At 38.4% G+C, this 13,670-nt stretch overlaps 1 protein-coding gene across 4 annotated transcripts in view; it reads left to right on the top strand.

The window, feature by feature from the left end:
* Positions 1-5,113: 5,113 nt before the first annotated feature.
* Top1 (DNA topoisomerase 1) overlaps positions 5,114-13,670 on the top strand; it is a 61,239-nt gene continuing 52,682 nt past the window's right edge. The window contains exons 1-2 of one of the 4 annotated variants that reach the window (XM_072306364.1): positions 5,114-5,434; positions 5,840-5,882. In XM_072306364.1, the coding sequence (XP_072162465.1) occupies positions 5,129-5,434; positions 5,840-5,882 (349 nt within the window). In that variant the 5' untranslated portion in view covers positions 5,114-5,128. Of the gene's footprint in view, positions 5,435-5,531; positions 5,746-5,839; positions 5,883-5,926; positions 6,053-13,670 lie in introns of those variants that run through there. The other 3 variants (XM_072306365.1, XM_072306366.1, XM_072306367.1) reach the window with 3 other exon arrangements.

Genomic DNA, 13,670 nt, shown 5'->3' with positions numbered 1-13,670 from the left:
ATTTCATGTTGGCGCCATTTTCACAAGCTATACTTCATTTTTCCACTATGAATTGATTCAATAAATTATTAGGTATTACTCTTTTATCCTGTGTATGTTCAATTTTTCCACAATATATAAGCGGAGGCTTCATCTTCACTAGAAAAGCCTTTACTGACTTTCTGAGCAACAGTTGGAAAAATGACAGTAGATGTTTAATCATTTTACGTTCATCTTTAAAATTGAATGAATACCTAATCTCAACAACCCTCCAAATCATGCTCGAGCTTATATTCTGAGTTCAGAAAAGTTGCCATAGGTAATTTTTAGTGATGTTAAAAATAATTATGGCAGGCGCAGAAATTCATCATGTTGTTGATTGAGCTTCTAATGATCTTACAATAGGTAGATATAGGCATTGAAAGTGTAGGAGTGCTAATCCAGTAAAGCACCGCACCTTCACTCCATGCTGTCGTAAAGATTGTATGTCTGCCATTATTGTAGTGAAACAAATAAAGAATCGGGATATACTTATGGGAATTCCTCCTTCAAGATATGATCAAAATAAGCAGATATTGATAGGTCAACAATGTATCGCTGAAGCAGAAGCGTCTAAATCCTCTTGAGGCAACGGACGGTGACAATCTCAACAAACTGGTGACGCTTCACAAATTTTGAATTTCCACATTCCCAGAGACACGCGCTGAAATCCTGTTTCTCACCCCTCTTTCCGACTGCTCTCCGAGTCCATGAGCAAGACAGGAAGAAAATAGGCAAGCTACCTACCACTGTTTGCCTACCTATGTGTGTTTTTCTTAAACTTGATTTTCAAAGGTGACTCATGTAAAGAGCAACTGAAAAACAAGATTTCAGAACCTGCCATTGCATTTCACTAACCTAAGACACCAACCCAACCTTACCATTGATATTCTTTCGCTTACACTGTATATTATTCTCCCACTGAGATTCGATATGAACTCAATTCAAAAATCCTTCTGAATTTAATTATTCAGGTAGATTGGAATCTGGAGCTCTCAGTCTATCTGTAAAGCGCATTTACTAACATTCACTGCTGTCACAAGATATTTTTGCACAGGCAGAGCCACTTTCCACAGTTGATGCATCTCTAACGCCAAAGCTCAATTATGACAAGTGGTTCAACGACCAAAAATTGTTACACGCCTCAATAAAAACCTTATTCTTATCTCAAATTGAAAATCTTGGATCACAGAGCACTCACCGAAGAATCTCCTTCCTTCTGCATCAGTATGAGAAGAGTGACGATACTTTGGAGCAATAACTTTGAACTAGTTTCAATAAATGATGGCTTCAGAATTTGAGTCATCATTTACTAGAGATTGGATCAAAGAAATAAGTCAGCAGGTCACGGTTGTGGCTGGAGTCACACTTCCAGTAGGACAACCAGGAAATAGATACACGGATAACACACAAATTCAAGAGCTATGCAGCTCTGATTGGATCAGATTTTAGATTTAATCGGTAGATTGAAATGAAAAAATTCGGTGCACTACTTAAAGGGAAGCAGGGTGCCTTATCTTGAAATCCTAGGCAAATCGTGTGGATACGGTAAAAAAGTTCTCCGCAGATGATGAACTGGTAGGTAAGGCTATTACTCAATTGTAGCCTGTAAAGCTCTTTGCTTGCTTTGCTTCTGTAGTCATAAAATGTTGATTAGAGTTGCAAGAATAATCTGAAAAAGCAGTAATAAGCCTGGATTCCATCTGACACTAAACACCTTCACTAGAAAATAACGTCCTACGTTTAGCTAAATAATGATAAATAAGCCACATATAACTGAAGGAATCACGCAAAAGTGCTTCAGAAACAATTATAGTAAAATTATGGTTGTAAAAAATGTTGAATAATGGCAAAATTAAAGCTAAATCGTGGGATAAGCACCAGTTGTTTACGAACGGTATGATAATAAATCCGCCATATTGCCGATCGCGCACCTGAAAATCGCATTTGAAGTCGAATTTCAACTAATTTCAACCTCCGGTTCGTTTATGCGGAGTGCGAAAACCTAGTCTTTAGTGTAAAATAAGGTTTCAAACACAAATTTCGGTAACCTACATTTCGTTAGTTCCGTATCGTTTATGCCGTGATTTGAACCTTGGTTTCAAACTCAGGTTTCGATTGAAGTTAGGTTAAGAGGCTCGCATAAACATAGCTATTAGCTACGTTTATGCGAGGCTCGAAACCGGGGTTTCACGAAACCCGAGTTTGTAATGCAAGTTTCCTCCGTCGGGTTTATGCGGGCGCTGTAACCCGACTTCCGCGGGAAATCAAACTTTCCGATTTTGGCGCTGTTTATGCGCATATTTTCGATTGAACTTGAATTTCATGTTGGCGCCATTTTCACAAGCTATACTTCATTTTTCCACTATGAATTGATTCAATAAATTATTAGGTATTACTCTTTTATCCTGTGTATGTTCAATTTTTCCACAATATATAAGCGGAGGCTTCATCTTCACTAGAAAAGCCTTTACTGACTTTCTGAGCAACAGTTGGAAAAATGACAGTAGATGTTTAATCATTTTACGTTCATCTTTAAAATTGAATGAATACCTAATCTCAACAACCCTCCAAATCATGCTCGAGCTTATATTCTGAGTTCAGAAAAGTTGCCATAGGTAATTTTAGTGATGTTAAAAATAATTGTGGCAGGCGCAGAAATTCATCATATTGTTTATTGAGCTTCTAATGATCTTACAATAGGTAGATATAGGCATTGAAAGTGTAGGAGTGCTAATCCAGTAAAGCACCGCACCTTCACTCCATGCTGTTGTAAAGATTGTATGTCTGCCATTATTGTAGTGAAACAAATAAAGAATCGGGATATACTTATGGGAATTCCTCCTTCAAGATATGATCAAAATAAGCAGATATTGATAGGTCAACAATGTATCGCTGAAGCAGAAGCGTCTAAATCCTCTTGAGGCAACGGACGGTGACAATCTCAACAAACTGGTGACGCTTCACAAATTTTGAATTTCCACATTCCCAGAGACACGCGCTGAAATCCTGTTTCTCACCCCTCTTTCCGACTGCTCTCCGAGTCCATGAGCAAGACAGGAAGAAAATAGGCAAGCTACCTACCACTGTTTGCCTACCTATGTGTGTTTTTCTTAAACTTGATTTTCAAAGGTGACTCATGTAAAGAGCAACTGAAAAACAAGATTTCAGAACCTGCCATTGCATTTCACTAACCTAAGACACCAACCCAACCTTACCATTGATATTCTTTCGCTTACACTGTATATTATTCTCCCACTGAGATTCGATATGAACTCAATTCAAAAATCCTTCTGAATTTAATTATACAGGTAGATTGGAATCTGGAGCTCTCAGTCTATCTGTAAAGCGCATTTACTAACATTCACTGCTGTCACAAGATATTTTTGCACAGGCAGAGCCACTTTCCACAGTTGATGCATCTCTAACGCCAAAGCTCAATTATGACAAGTGGTTCAACGACCAAAAATTGTTACACGCCTCAATAAAAACCTTATTCTTATCTCAAATTGAAAATCTTGGATCACAGAGCACTCACCGAAGAATCTCCTTCCTTCTGCATCAGTATGAGAAGAGTGACGATACTTTGGAGCAATAACTTTGAACTAGTTTCAATAAATGATGGCTTCAGAATTTGAGTCATCATTTACTAGAGATTGGATCAAAGAAATAAGTCAGCAGGTCACGGTTGTGGCTGGAGTCACACTTCCAGTAGGACAATCAGGAAATACGTACACGGATAACACACAAATTCAAGAGCTATGCAGCTCTGATTGGATCAGATTTTAGATTTAATCGGTAGATTGAAATGAAAAAATTCGGTGCACTACTTAAAGGGAAGCAGGGTGCCTTATCTTGAAATCCTAGGCAAATCGTGCGGATGCAGTAAAAAAGTTCTCCGCAGATGATGAACTGGTGGGTAAGGCTATTACTCAATTGTAGCCTGTAAAGCTCTTTGCTTGCTTTGCTTCTGTAGTCATAAAATGTTGATTAGAGTTGCAAGAATAATCTGAAAAAGCAGTAATAAGCCTGGATTCCATCTGACACTAAACACCTTCACTAGAAAATAACGTCCTACGTTTAGCTAAATAAGGATAAGTAAGCCACATATAACTGAAGGAATCACGTAAAAGTGCTTAAGCAACAATTATAGTAAAATTATGATTGTAAAAAATGTTGAATAATGGCAAAATTAAAGCTAAATCGTGGGATAAGCACCAGTTGTTTACGAACGGTATGATAATAAATCCGCCATATTGCCGATCGCGCACCTGAAAATCGCATTTGAAGTCGAATTTCAACTAATTTCAACCTCCGGTTCGTTTATGCGGAGTGCGAAAACCTAGTCTTTAGTGTAAAATAAGGTTTCAAACACAAATTTCGGAAACCTACATTTCGTTAGTTCCGTATCGTTTATGCCGTGATTTGAACCTTGGTTTCAAACTCAGGTTTCGATTGAAGTTAGGTTAAGAGGCTCGCATAAACATAGCTGAACCAGCTAAAATAAGTAGGCCGGTAATAAGTCTGAAATTGAGTCCATATATGAATATTATCCTGCAGGAGTAACATACATTAATGGATTCCTTATGGCTTTGGATATCTATTTAAAGCAAAATATGTACAAATTAATACCGATGGAATTAAAAAAAGTGGAAAAAATACAAGCAGTCCTTGATTTCTCCATAAGCCACCGTGTAAAAAAATGCCGGTTGGTTCACACTTGGTATAAGTCAGAAATTAAATTCCTATATGAATTTTATCCAGGAGTAATATACATCAATGGATTCATTATGACTTTGACTATCTAATTATAGCAAAATTTGCACAAATTAATATCGATGAAATTAAAAAATGTCGAAAAAACACGGGCAGTCGTTGCTTTTCCCGTAAGCCGCCGTGATAAGAAATGCCGGTTGGTTCACACTTGGCATAAGTCCGAAATTAAATCCCAATATGAATATTATCCAGGAGTAATATACATCAATGGATTCATTATGGCTTTGACTACCTTTAAATAGCAAAATTTGCAAAAATTAATGCTGATTGAATTATAAAATACCTAAAAAACACAAGCAGTTCTTGATTTCTCCATAAGCCGCCGTGTTACAAAATGCCGTTGGGTTCACAAATGGTTCACTATTTTCGGAGCACACGCGGCTCGGAAACGCCTGTTCATGGATTGGCTTCATCGCCGCTCCAGTACTTTGCGACTCTATTGTACTCTATGAGTATAGGGCAACGGGACCTAACCAAACCTGGATACAGCAGGCGAGAGTCACCACGGCCGCTTACGCGAGTGTCCCTTCTATTGGCGTTAGCTTTACTATCCTATGTTGTAGTTGACGGCCGTTGTACCCAAATTCATTCCAGTAGAATGGCAGACTCAGGTGAAGTTGAAGATTCTATTTCTGCTAATGTGAGTGAAATTGGTTCAATATCACAATATCACATCCATCCCCACGCCTCTTAATCTCTTGGAAGGATCTTTGACAGCCTTTTAACCACGGCCCCCTTCTCTTCCCTTCTCAGTGAACCGTAAAATTTTTTAAGTCCTCAGCAACATGGCGTCTAATTGCGAATTTTTCTAAATCCAACGTATGTGGGGAATTCTGCCGTACGTCGATCTGTGATAGAACTTTTCCTCTCTTTTCAGGAATCCGTCTGATCATTCGTCTAAAACCTCTCTATCACAAAATAAGATTTTCGCTTCCACCAAGCATTTTATGAGTATGTGAAAATTTTTCAGTTTCTATTCCCATCATTCAAGTGGAACCTTTCTCCTTTAAGAGCTATCTTATTTTTGTCCGCTTCGTTGTTTCAGGATAATCTTACAATGAACTCAAGTCCTGATGACAAGTTTCCAGGTTAGTTTATGTTTATCTTTGTTTACATCCTTTGTTTATCACAAGTTTATCAGTAAAAATGCAAGTTCCATCAAATCAAAGTCGCTCTGCACCCCTGTTATTCCATTGCCTATTTTAGGTTCTTTAACCATTTTCCTTTCTTTCTGATGTGTTCGAGCGCTCAATGGTCTGTACGTAAATCTATTTTCAATTTAAGCATTTCGTTTGCCCCGAAGGTTCAAGCATGGGTGAAATGGACTCTCTCCCAACACCTCGTCTCTTTCTTCCTCTCTGCCCCAAATTATGTTAAAGCATTCTGCTGGGTGGTAGTTGCTTTTATTACCAATTGCTACTTTTTCCTCCCAATTCATGTTAGAATGTTTACATTCTTCCACGAGCCTCTTGTTAAATTTCATCAGCTTGGATTTGACCTCTTTCTGCCCTGTATTTCTGCAACCATGAGTTAAGTAAACCTAAGTTTTGTGTTACTATATCTGCCTCTGTTTCTCACTATTTGAATTTTCAGCCAAGGATAATGGTATTTTGTACATGGATCATTCCATCAAGGTTTCTTTAAAGGAGAAATCCGTCTGGATGAATTTTAAACCAAATCAGTTTTGCTCTCGTCATTCATCACCATCATGATCAAACTAGGTACTACGCGTGTGTAGAGCCTAATCTCATTTTGGAATGCTCGGGTTGATGATGAAGTCGGACTTCATGCTATGCCGTAAAATTATGTGTTCTCTTAAGTTTTCCAGCCCAATCATTGTTAAGTGTTACATAGAGAGGAATTATTTTCTGTACAGAGGTTGATCTAAGCATCATAAACCCTACCACAACACCCAATCTGCTCCGTAAATTGTGAATGAATTGATAATTTCATGGATTGCCCATTTTCTTCTTTTAACTTTATCGGAAGAGCAGAAAACCCAATCAAAAATGGATGGGTTAGTGAAGTTTCAAGACTGAAAGTAGAGGCGACAATTGAGGGGGGTAGGCCGGGCCTTTACCCAGCCCTGCATCTTGGAGTTGAGCCAAGGAAAACTGCTTGACGCCGTGGGGAAGGGACATAGAGGCGGAAAAATTGTTTAAGGGAGTTTGGAAGAGGCGCATTTGCTGCTTCCAAGGTACTGAAGAAGCTGAGCAGACAAAAACAAAAACTAATCCCATCACTATCCTTCCTGGCCCTGCGAAAACCTGAAATGGCGCTCGTGACTAGAGGTGTTACAAATGTGTGTGATCTGATGAAGCAAATCCAGAGAAGGGCTGAGTATTTAATGATTACCAGAGCTGAAGGGGGAAAAGATTTCTTACGTAGATGGCCATATGTCAAAATCAGTTGAAGGTTTTTATGTGAAATATAAGTTAAATTATGAATGCGCCAGTTTTATCAGTTTCTTTTGGTTGCTGGAATTACTGTGCACTCTCTGTCAAGCAGGGGATCACAGGCGAATCAAAGTCACCCATGATTTGCAAGCAAGAGAGAAAATTGCACATGAACAATTACAGGGGCGTCAGAAGTTCAAAGACTCAGAACATTTGACCACTGCCTTCCCCCTTAAATTTAGGAGCCACCTCAGCCGGAAAGCCCAATTTGTAGGAGCCATCTACTATTTTTCAGGAGCCAAATTAAATTTTTTCATACGGGCCATGACGATGCTGCGAACGGTGCGTATAGAGAGCGCTTCATCACTACCGCTACTTCCGGATTGCGAGTTTAATCTGTCAAATTTTTTATGCGCCACGGTGGGCCCCCCCCCCCCTAATTTTTAGGCGCATTTGGTGCATGGCTGGGGAAGGCAGAACACTGCATTTGACTTATTCCAGCATTTTTGCCTCACGGCCATTTTTCTGATTTCCCTATTGGCCAATTGTCCAATTTTATTGCGAAATACCCAATTTTACGGCAATATCTGTGTTTTGTCCCACCTTTTTTGAGTGTTATGCTCAGAAAAAGAAGTCAAAGTTCACTACTCCGCTGACTAGACCAGCAGGGGCAGATTGGCTCCAAATTTTCCCGGAGCTCCTGTCGGCTCCTGTTTTGCCGGCACCCTGTGGTGTAGTGGTTGTAGCGCTGGGCCCTATGACCAAGAGGTCCCAGGTTCGATTCCTGGCCAGGTGATCTGAGTTTGATGGTCTCAGACAATGGTCATCTGGGGCTGGGGTAGTAAGCGTGGGATTAGCTAATAGGCTATTTGAAATTGGTAAAAAAAAAAAAAAAGCTGAGCACCGCTCAGAAGAGGATTGGGGGTCTCTCATGATGAAAATAAGGAGGTATGGTTTAAGAGAGACCCTAAGAGCCTCTGCAAGATTTCATAGAAATTTCCAAGGGGGGCCCCAAAAATCTGTTTAAAGGGTGCTCTGTGGAGTCCTTTTGAGGAATGACGTCAGCCAAAAGAGGGAGGTGATTGCTGCCTAAGCCTTCAGGCCAGTCCGCTTTGTAAGACTTGAAGAGATTAAGTTTTTTTCACTTCAAGAAGACCAGAAACTGGAAGTGGAATTGGATAGAAATTTAAAAACATTGAATAAAATAAAAAATCTAACAATTTATGTACCTCTAGAGTATGTAATTTATGTACCCTGTATTTGGGAGGTTCAAGCCCAAAGAGAAACAAACATCTTCAATTCAACAATCGATTATTACTTAGGTATGGTATGATCAGAATCAAATCAGACGATATTTACAGAACTTCTACGTAGTTGTCACTTGCCTATCTGGATGTTTGGGCGCACATCAAAATGAGCACAAAATTGGTCTGTGTTTCCTTACCATAAAAACGTCCTATCTCCGTTGCTTACACTGCGTGTGTGTGGTTGCTGAAGAGGTGGTTGACAGCGTTTTCTGTGCATGTTACCTTAGGCTTTGTTCATTTGAGATACTTAGACCGTTAAAAAGCCAGGAGCAAGAGCTTTTTAACGGTATAATTGGATTTTAGTTTGCCACAAGATTTGTCCCTGAAAAAACTGGAAATCTCTGCGATTTCATGATTTTTTTGAGAAGAAAACCTACAAGTAGATTTAGTTTTTGAGGAGCTCAAACAACACTTTTTGTAGTATTTCCAACAGATGAGTTTGATGTTGAGGGCAGCTCTCAGCAATTTTTCCGCACAGTTTGATTTATTTTATTCAATAATGTATATTTTAATTATAATTGTTTAAATTATTGTTATGCAAGCCATAGCTGTTATTGATCCCTCTGAAAAGGTACATACTTTTGCTACCTCTTGCTCAGTGTGATATTTTGTTTGTAGATTTTTCTCAACCTGAAAATTTTGAACGTAAGAGCAATTTAAATTTGAGCCCAACTTCAAGATTAAAATAGTGAAGAAATCGTTTGAATAATTAGTGATAAAGTAATCAGTATGGACTCCTCTTCCATTTATTTGAATGCATTGCATCAGCCATGAAGCTTTCTAGATTTGATACTGAGCCCTTCCTCACGATTTTCAACCATAATTTTTTGTAATCCTGACGGAAGGTCGATGGAAGCCGAGGGAGCTAACATAAAACAAGCAAACGTAGGGAAATATTGAAAAGTTTGCCTCCTCTGTCCTTGAAATGTCCATCTTCGTCCCTGGGGACGTGTAATAAAGGCTTTTCGAAATTCGTACTTCTTGCTCGAAGGTGGCTTGATCTCATATCTCAGATTCGCAACTGGACTGGCCATTGAATCACCTTTAATGCCGAAAATTATTCTTTTCCTTCAAAGTGGGAGTTGGAGTCAGGCAACAAATGGGAAATTTTTGGTCTCTACATCAAAGGCTTGAAATTTAAGTCTCCATTTCAAATAGGTACTATGACATTTTTTTCAATTTCACTCAAAACTCAGGGACTCCATTCCTTCCTATTATCACTCAGATCGGCAGATCTCCCCGCCAAGCTTGAAGTATAAAGATAAGTCACTATGTTGTAGCATACTGCACAATTTTTGACACTTTATCGGCACTATGAACACTTAATTTCTATACAAATAAAACTTTTTTGACAACCGATTATAGTTTCTGTAATCATTTGTCAGAAAAGTTTTATTCGTACAGAAATTATGTATAAAGATAAGTGTCACAACTGAGCAAAGCCTAAAGTAAGATGCCCAGAAAACGCCGTCAACCACCCCTGCAGCAACCACACACACACGGGGCTATAAGCCGATAAGCGTCGGTCGACGCTGTAACTGTGCCAAAAATAATAGGAATTGCCGATTTTCGCCACTTTTCAACTTTTGCTCACCTGTAGCAGAAAAACTACTCGAAGGATCATGCTTAAATTTGGCGTGATGATTTTTCAAGATTCAAAAACCATACCTTTTGGTGTCGGATGTTTCAAAACTTGTTATCAACGGAGATATGACGTTTTTAAGGTCATGAAACAGAGACTAGTTTTTGCAGTTTTCTCTGACATTTTGTGTTTTCCTATTTGTGACAGAAATACTCAGTACTCGACGGATTATGCTGAAAATTGGCATGATAATTCTTCAAGATTCAGAGAAGAGCCTCCTCTGTGTCTGATGTTTTTGAACAAGATACCAAGTGCGATATGACGTTTTAAAAACATGAGTATGTAGTCAGTTTTATGCGACTTTCAACATTTGCTCACAAGCAGAAAAACACCTTAGCTGATCGAATAGGATATTGATGTGATGATTCAGTGACTTTAGAAAGACAGCAGTCTTGGTGACTGATGTTCTTGAATTCATCATCTAGAGAGATACGACGTTTCAAAAACCTCAGGCTCAGTTTTCTGTGGCTTTCTGACGTTTGCCCATCTGTGGAAGCAAAACAACCTATTAACAGGATCAACATGAAATACGGTCTGATGTAGAGGTTTTTGATTGGCAATTAATTGACGGTTTAATCGGATGTCTTTCGACTCGATTATTGAATTGATTGTTAAAATTTCTATTAGATGTTTAATCGATTATTTCCTACTGATAAATCGAAATACAAAAACTCCATTTTTCGTGGTATTATCATTATTTTCCACATGGTATCAAAAACGTATGTGAAAATTTAGTCCAGGCACCTGGTAGCTAAAAATGAGGCTACCTGGAATTTCGGGCACCCAGTTTCTTTTTTGGCCTGCCCCATGTTTTTGAATCGCTAAATCCGAGTCTGAAGTTTCCTTACATGTATTTGGTGTGAATTTGCCGCCATTTTGAGCGGTATTTTAAAATATTGAGAGAGCATGAGAAAAATTCCGGATTTTGTTAATGTTTCGAATAGCTGATGAAAGAGCTTGATGCAAAAACGGCTTTTTTCGCCCCCCCCCCCCCCTCTGGAAGTTCTTCAGACTTTGTCTATTGATTACTCATACTTGAGCGCTTCTTTTCCCAAATTTTCAGACCCCCAAAAAATTTTGGGGGGGAGCTAGGGGGGGTGGAAGTCAAAACCTGTGAACCTCGATATCTCTTGAACAAAGAAAGATATCGAGGTCCGGTTTGGACGAAGAATCGTCTATAATTGCATACTTTACGATTCTAAAGGTCGAAATCCCGATATCACATTTTTAAGTCAACATATGTGCTTTTTTCCAGTTTTTAGGTCCAGAAAATTTCTTTTAAACGAAAAATTTACAAAGATCTCAATTTTTTATTTGAACCAAAACCAGTTTTTTAAATTGTTCGTCTTTTTCCGCATCCAACGAGTGGTCCATTAAGCTGGGGAACCAAACGGTTCCGGAGTTATGATCGATTGAAGTTTCCGCTCAACGCGCGCCGACCGATTTTTGCGCGCAAAAAAGTCGGATTTGACTGTTATTAGATCAGATTGAATGTTCAAACTGCGCAAAATGCTTTATAAAGGACTCTTGAGGGTCGCTGAGTTCAGAAATTGCAGATACTTCCAAATAATTTACGTTTTTAAAATTACAGCTCCGCAGCGCTATTTTAGAGGCCCACTGAGCGCCGACCGGCCGCTCAGTGGTCCTGTCCGAAGCTGTAATTTTGTAAAAAGAACCGCAAAAAAGGCCTTTTTAGGCCGTTTTTTCAATATGGCGGCGAATACACACCTGACGGGTGTAAAAAACTGGAGATTCGGAATCAGCGACCTAATAAACATACAGTAGGCCAAAGAAACAGCTGTGTACCCGAAATTCCAGTTAGACTTACCAGGCGTCTGCTCGAATTCTGCAATTGAAGTTATGTCAAAGCTAAAATTGTGAGAGTTCTGGAAGTTGAAACCTAGCTTTGTGCAATAGTCTAAAGTTTCAAATGTGAATACTCTATGGGAGAACAAAAGATTTTTGGCCATATTCCGTCGAAAAACAAATATGTACCAGGGAAGAAGAATTTCAGTCTAATGGAAAAAGTGTATCATAATAAGAATAGTATCTGAACTTTTTCATACTTGATTTCATCATTCTAAAGATTATAAGAAAGCCCTATTAAATAAATTAATCTTCCTGCATCTTTCTCAGGCAGACTGTAAACCATTGAGTGCTCTGGCACGTTCTTTTCCTTGCCCTCCCCCCCCCCCCCCCCCCAATTAGAGAAGTTTATCTCCAAGAAGAAGGAGGAGCTGTCTAAGTATCTTGCAAGAGGAAGGTGGAGGATAAAATTTAAAAAAAGAGCCTCTTTTAACGGCCCTCAATTTGTTTTCTAAGGATACGAATTAACGATTTAATTTTGATTCTATTCGATTAGTAATCCATTACCAATTATTTGATTATCTAAAAATTGGATGAAACAACTAATCGAAAACTTCTAGTCCAATGGTTCTTCCTGTTTGGACAGGGGAGTGCCGTTTTTGTGACGATCTTTTTGAACTAATTATCAAGTGAATTACGAAGGTTTATTAATATGAACGTTCCTCGCAACATCGCTGCTTCACACAATGTTTGCATTATTGTGTCGTCTTATTCTTTTTCCCCTTCCTCTTCTCCTTGTTCTTATCCCCTTTCTTTTTCCTGTACCTCATCTTCATCTACTATTTCTTTCCTTTGAAGTACTTCTTTTTTATTATTGTCTTCTTCTGTTTTCTCATTTCCTTTTTTTCTTCCTCGTCCTCAAGAAGAAAAGGAATAAAGGCGAGAGGAGTATATTTCACTGGACAAGTTCATCTTGCTCGTAATCGGACATCTCATGTACTACTGCGTTATTTTTCCATGGGAAACTCAAAATATTGGTCAAATTTTCAAAATTCGCAAATCCAAGACGGCGGATGTGGCCTAAAATGCTATCTCTGCTCCCGTTCCATCGGTTTTCGTGAAATTCTGTGCTTGGGGGTATTTTTCGACGAGAAACTCAAATTTTTAGTCAATTTTCAATATTCGCATTAGCTACGTTACATATTGTGCATAACTTTTAGTGCTACTCAAAAATCTACCAACCTTTCGTAAAGTTTTCATGCATCTCATCAATTGAAAACAAAATGTATCTTCAAGAATCCGACCGTTATTTTCTTTTTATCCATATGTGAACTTCAGTGAAAAACTCCATAATTTCCATCCAAAAACATTTCCATGTAAAGATGAACTGCCACGCTAAAAATATAAACATTCGCCGCCCAAAATGCAGTGATATCCGACAAAATAGACACCAAGTAAATTTCATCAAAATAAATCCTAAAGTTTCCTCTCCCTTAAACATTATTATCGGGTAAACACAAAATATAGACAAAAAAGAGAGAATAATTTAAAATCAATTTTTTTGGTACCATTGTAATACAAAAAAAAATATCTTAATTTGTATCGATTTCTTTAAATTATTTTTTGGTCCTTATTTTGCGTTTTCCCGATAATAATTGAAAGGAGAAGAAACTTTAAATCATCAGTAATGAAATTACTTGGTGTCTATTTTGTTGGATGTCACTG

Source organism: Bemisia tabaci, chromosome 1 (genome assembly GCF_918797505.1).
Source record: "Bemisia tabaci chromosome 1, PGI_BMITA_v3".
Taxonomy (NCBI): Eukaryota; Metazoa; Arthropoda; class Insecta; order Hemiptera; family Aleyrodidae; genus Bemisia; species Bemisia tabaci.
This window is presented reverse-complemented; position numbering and strand designations above follow the sequence as displayed.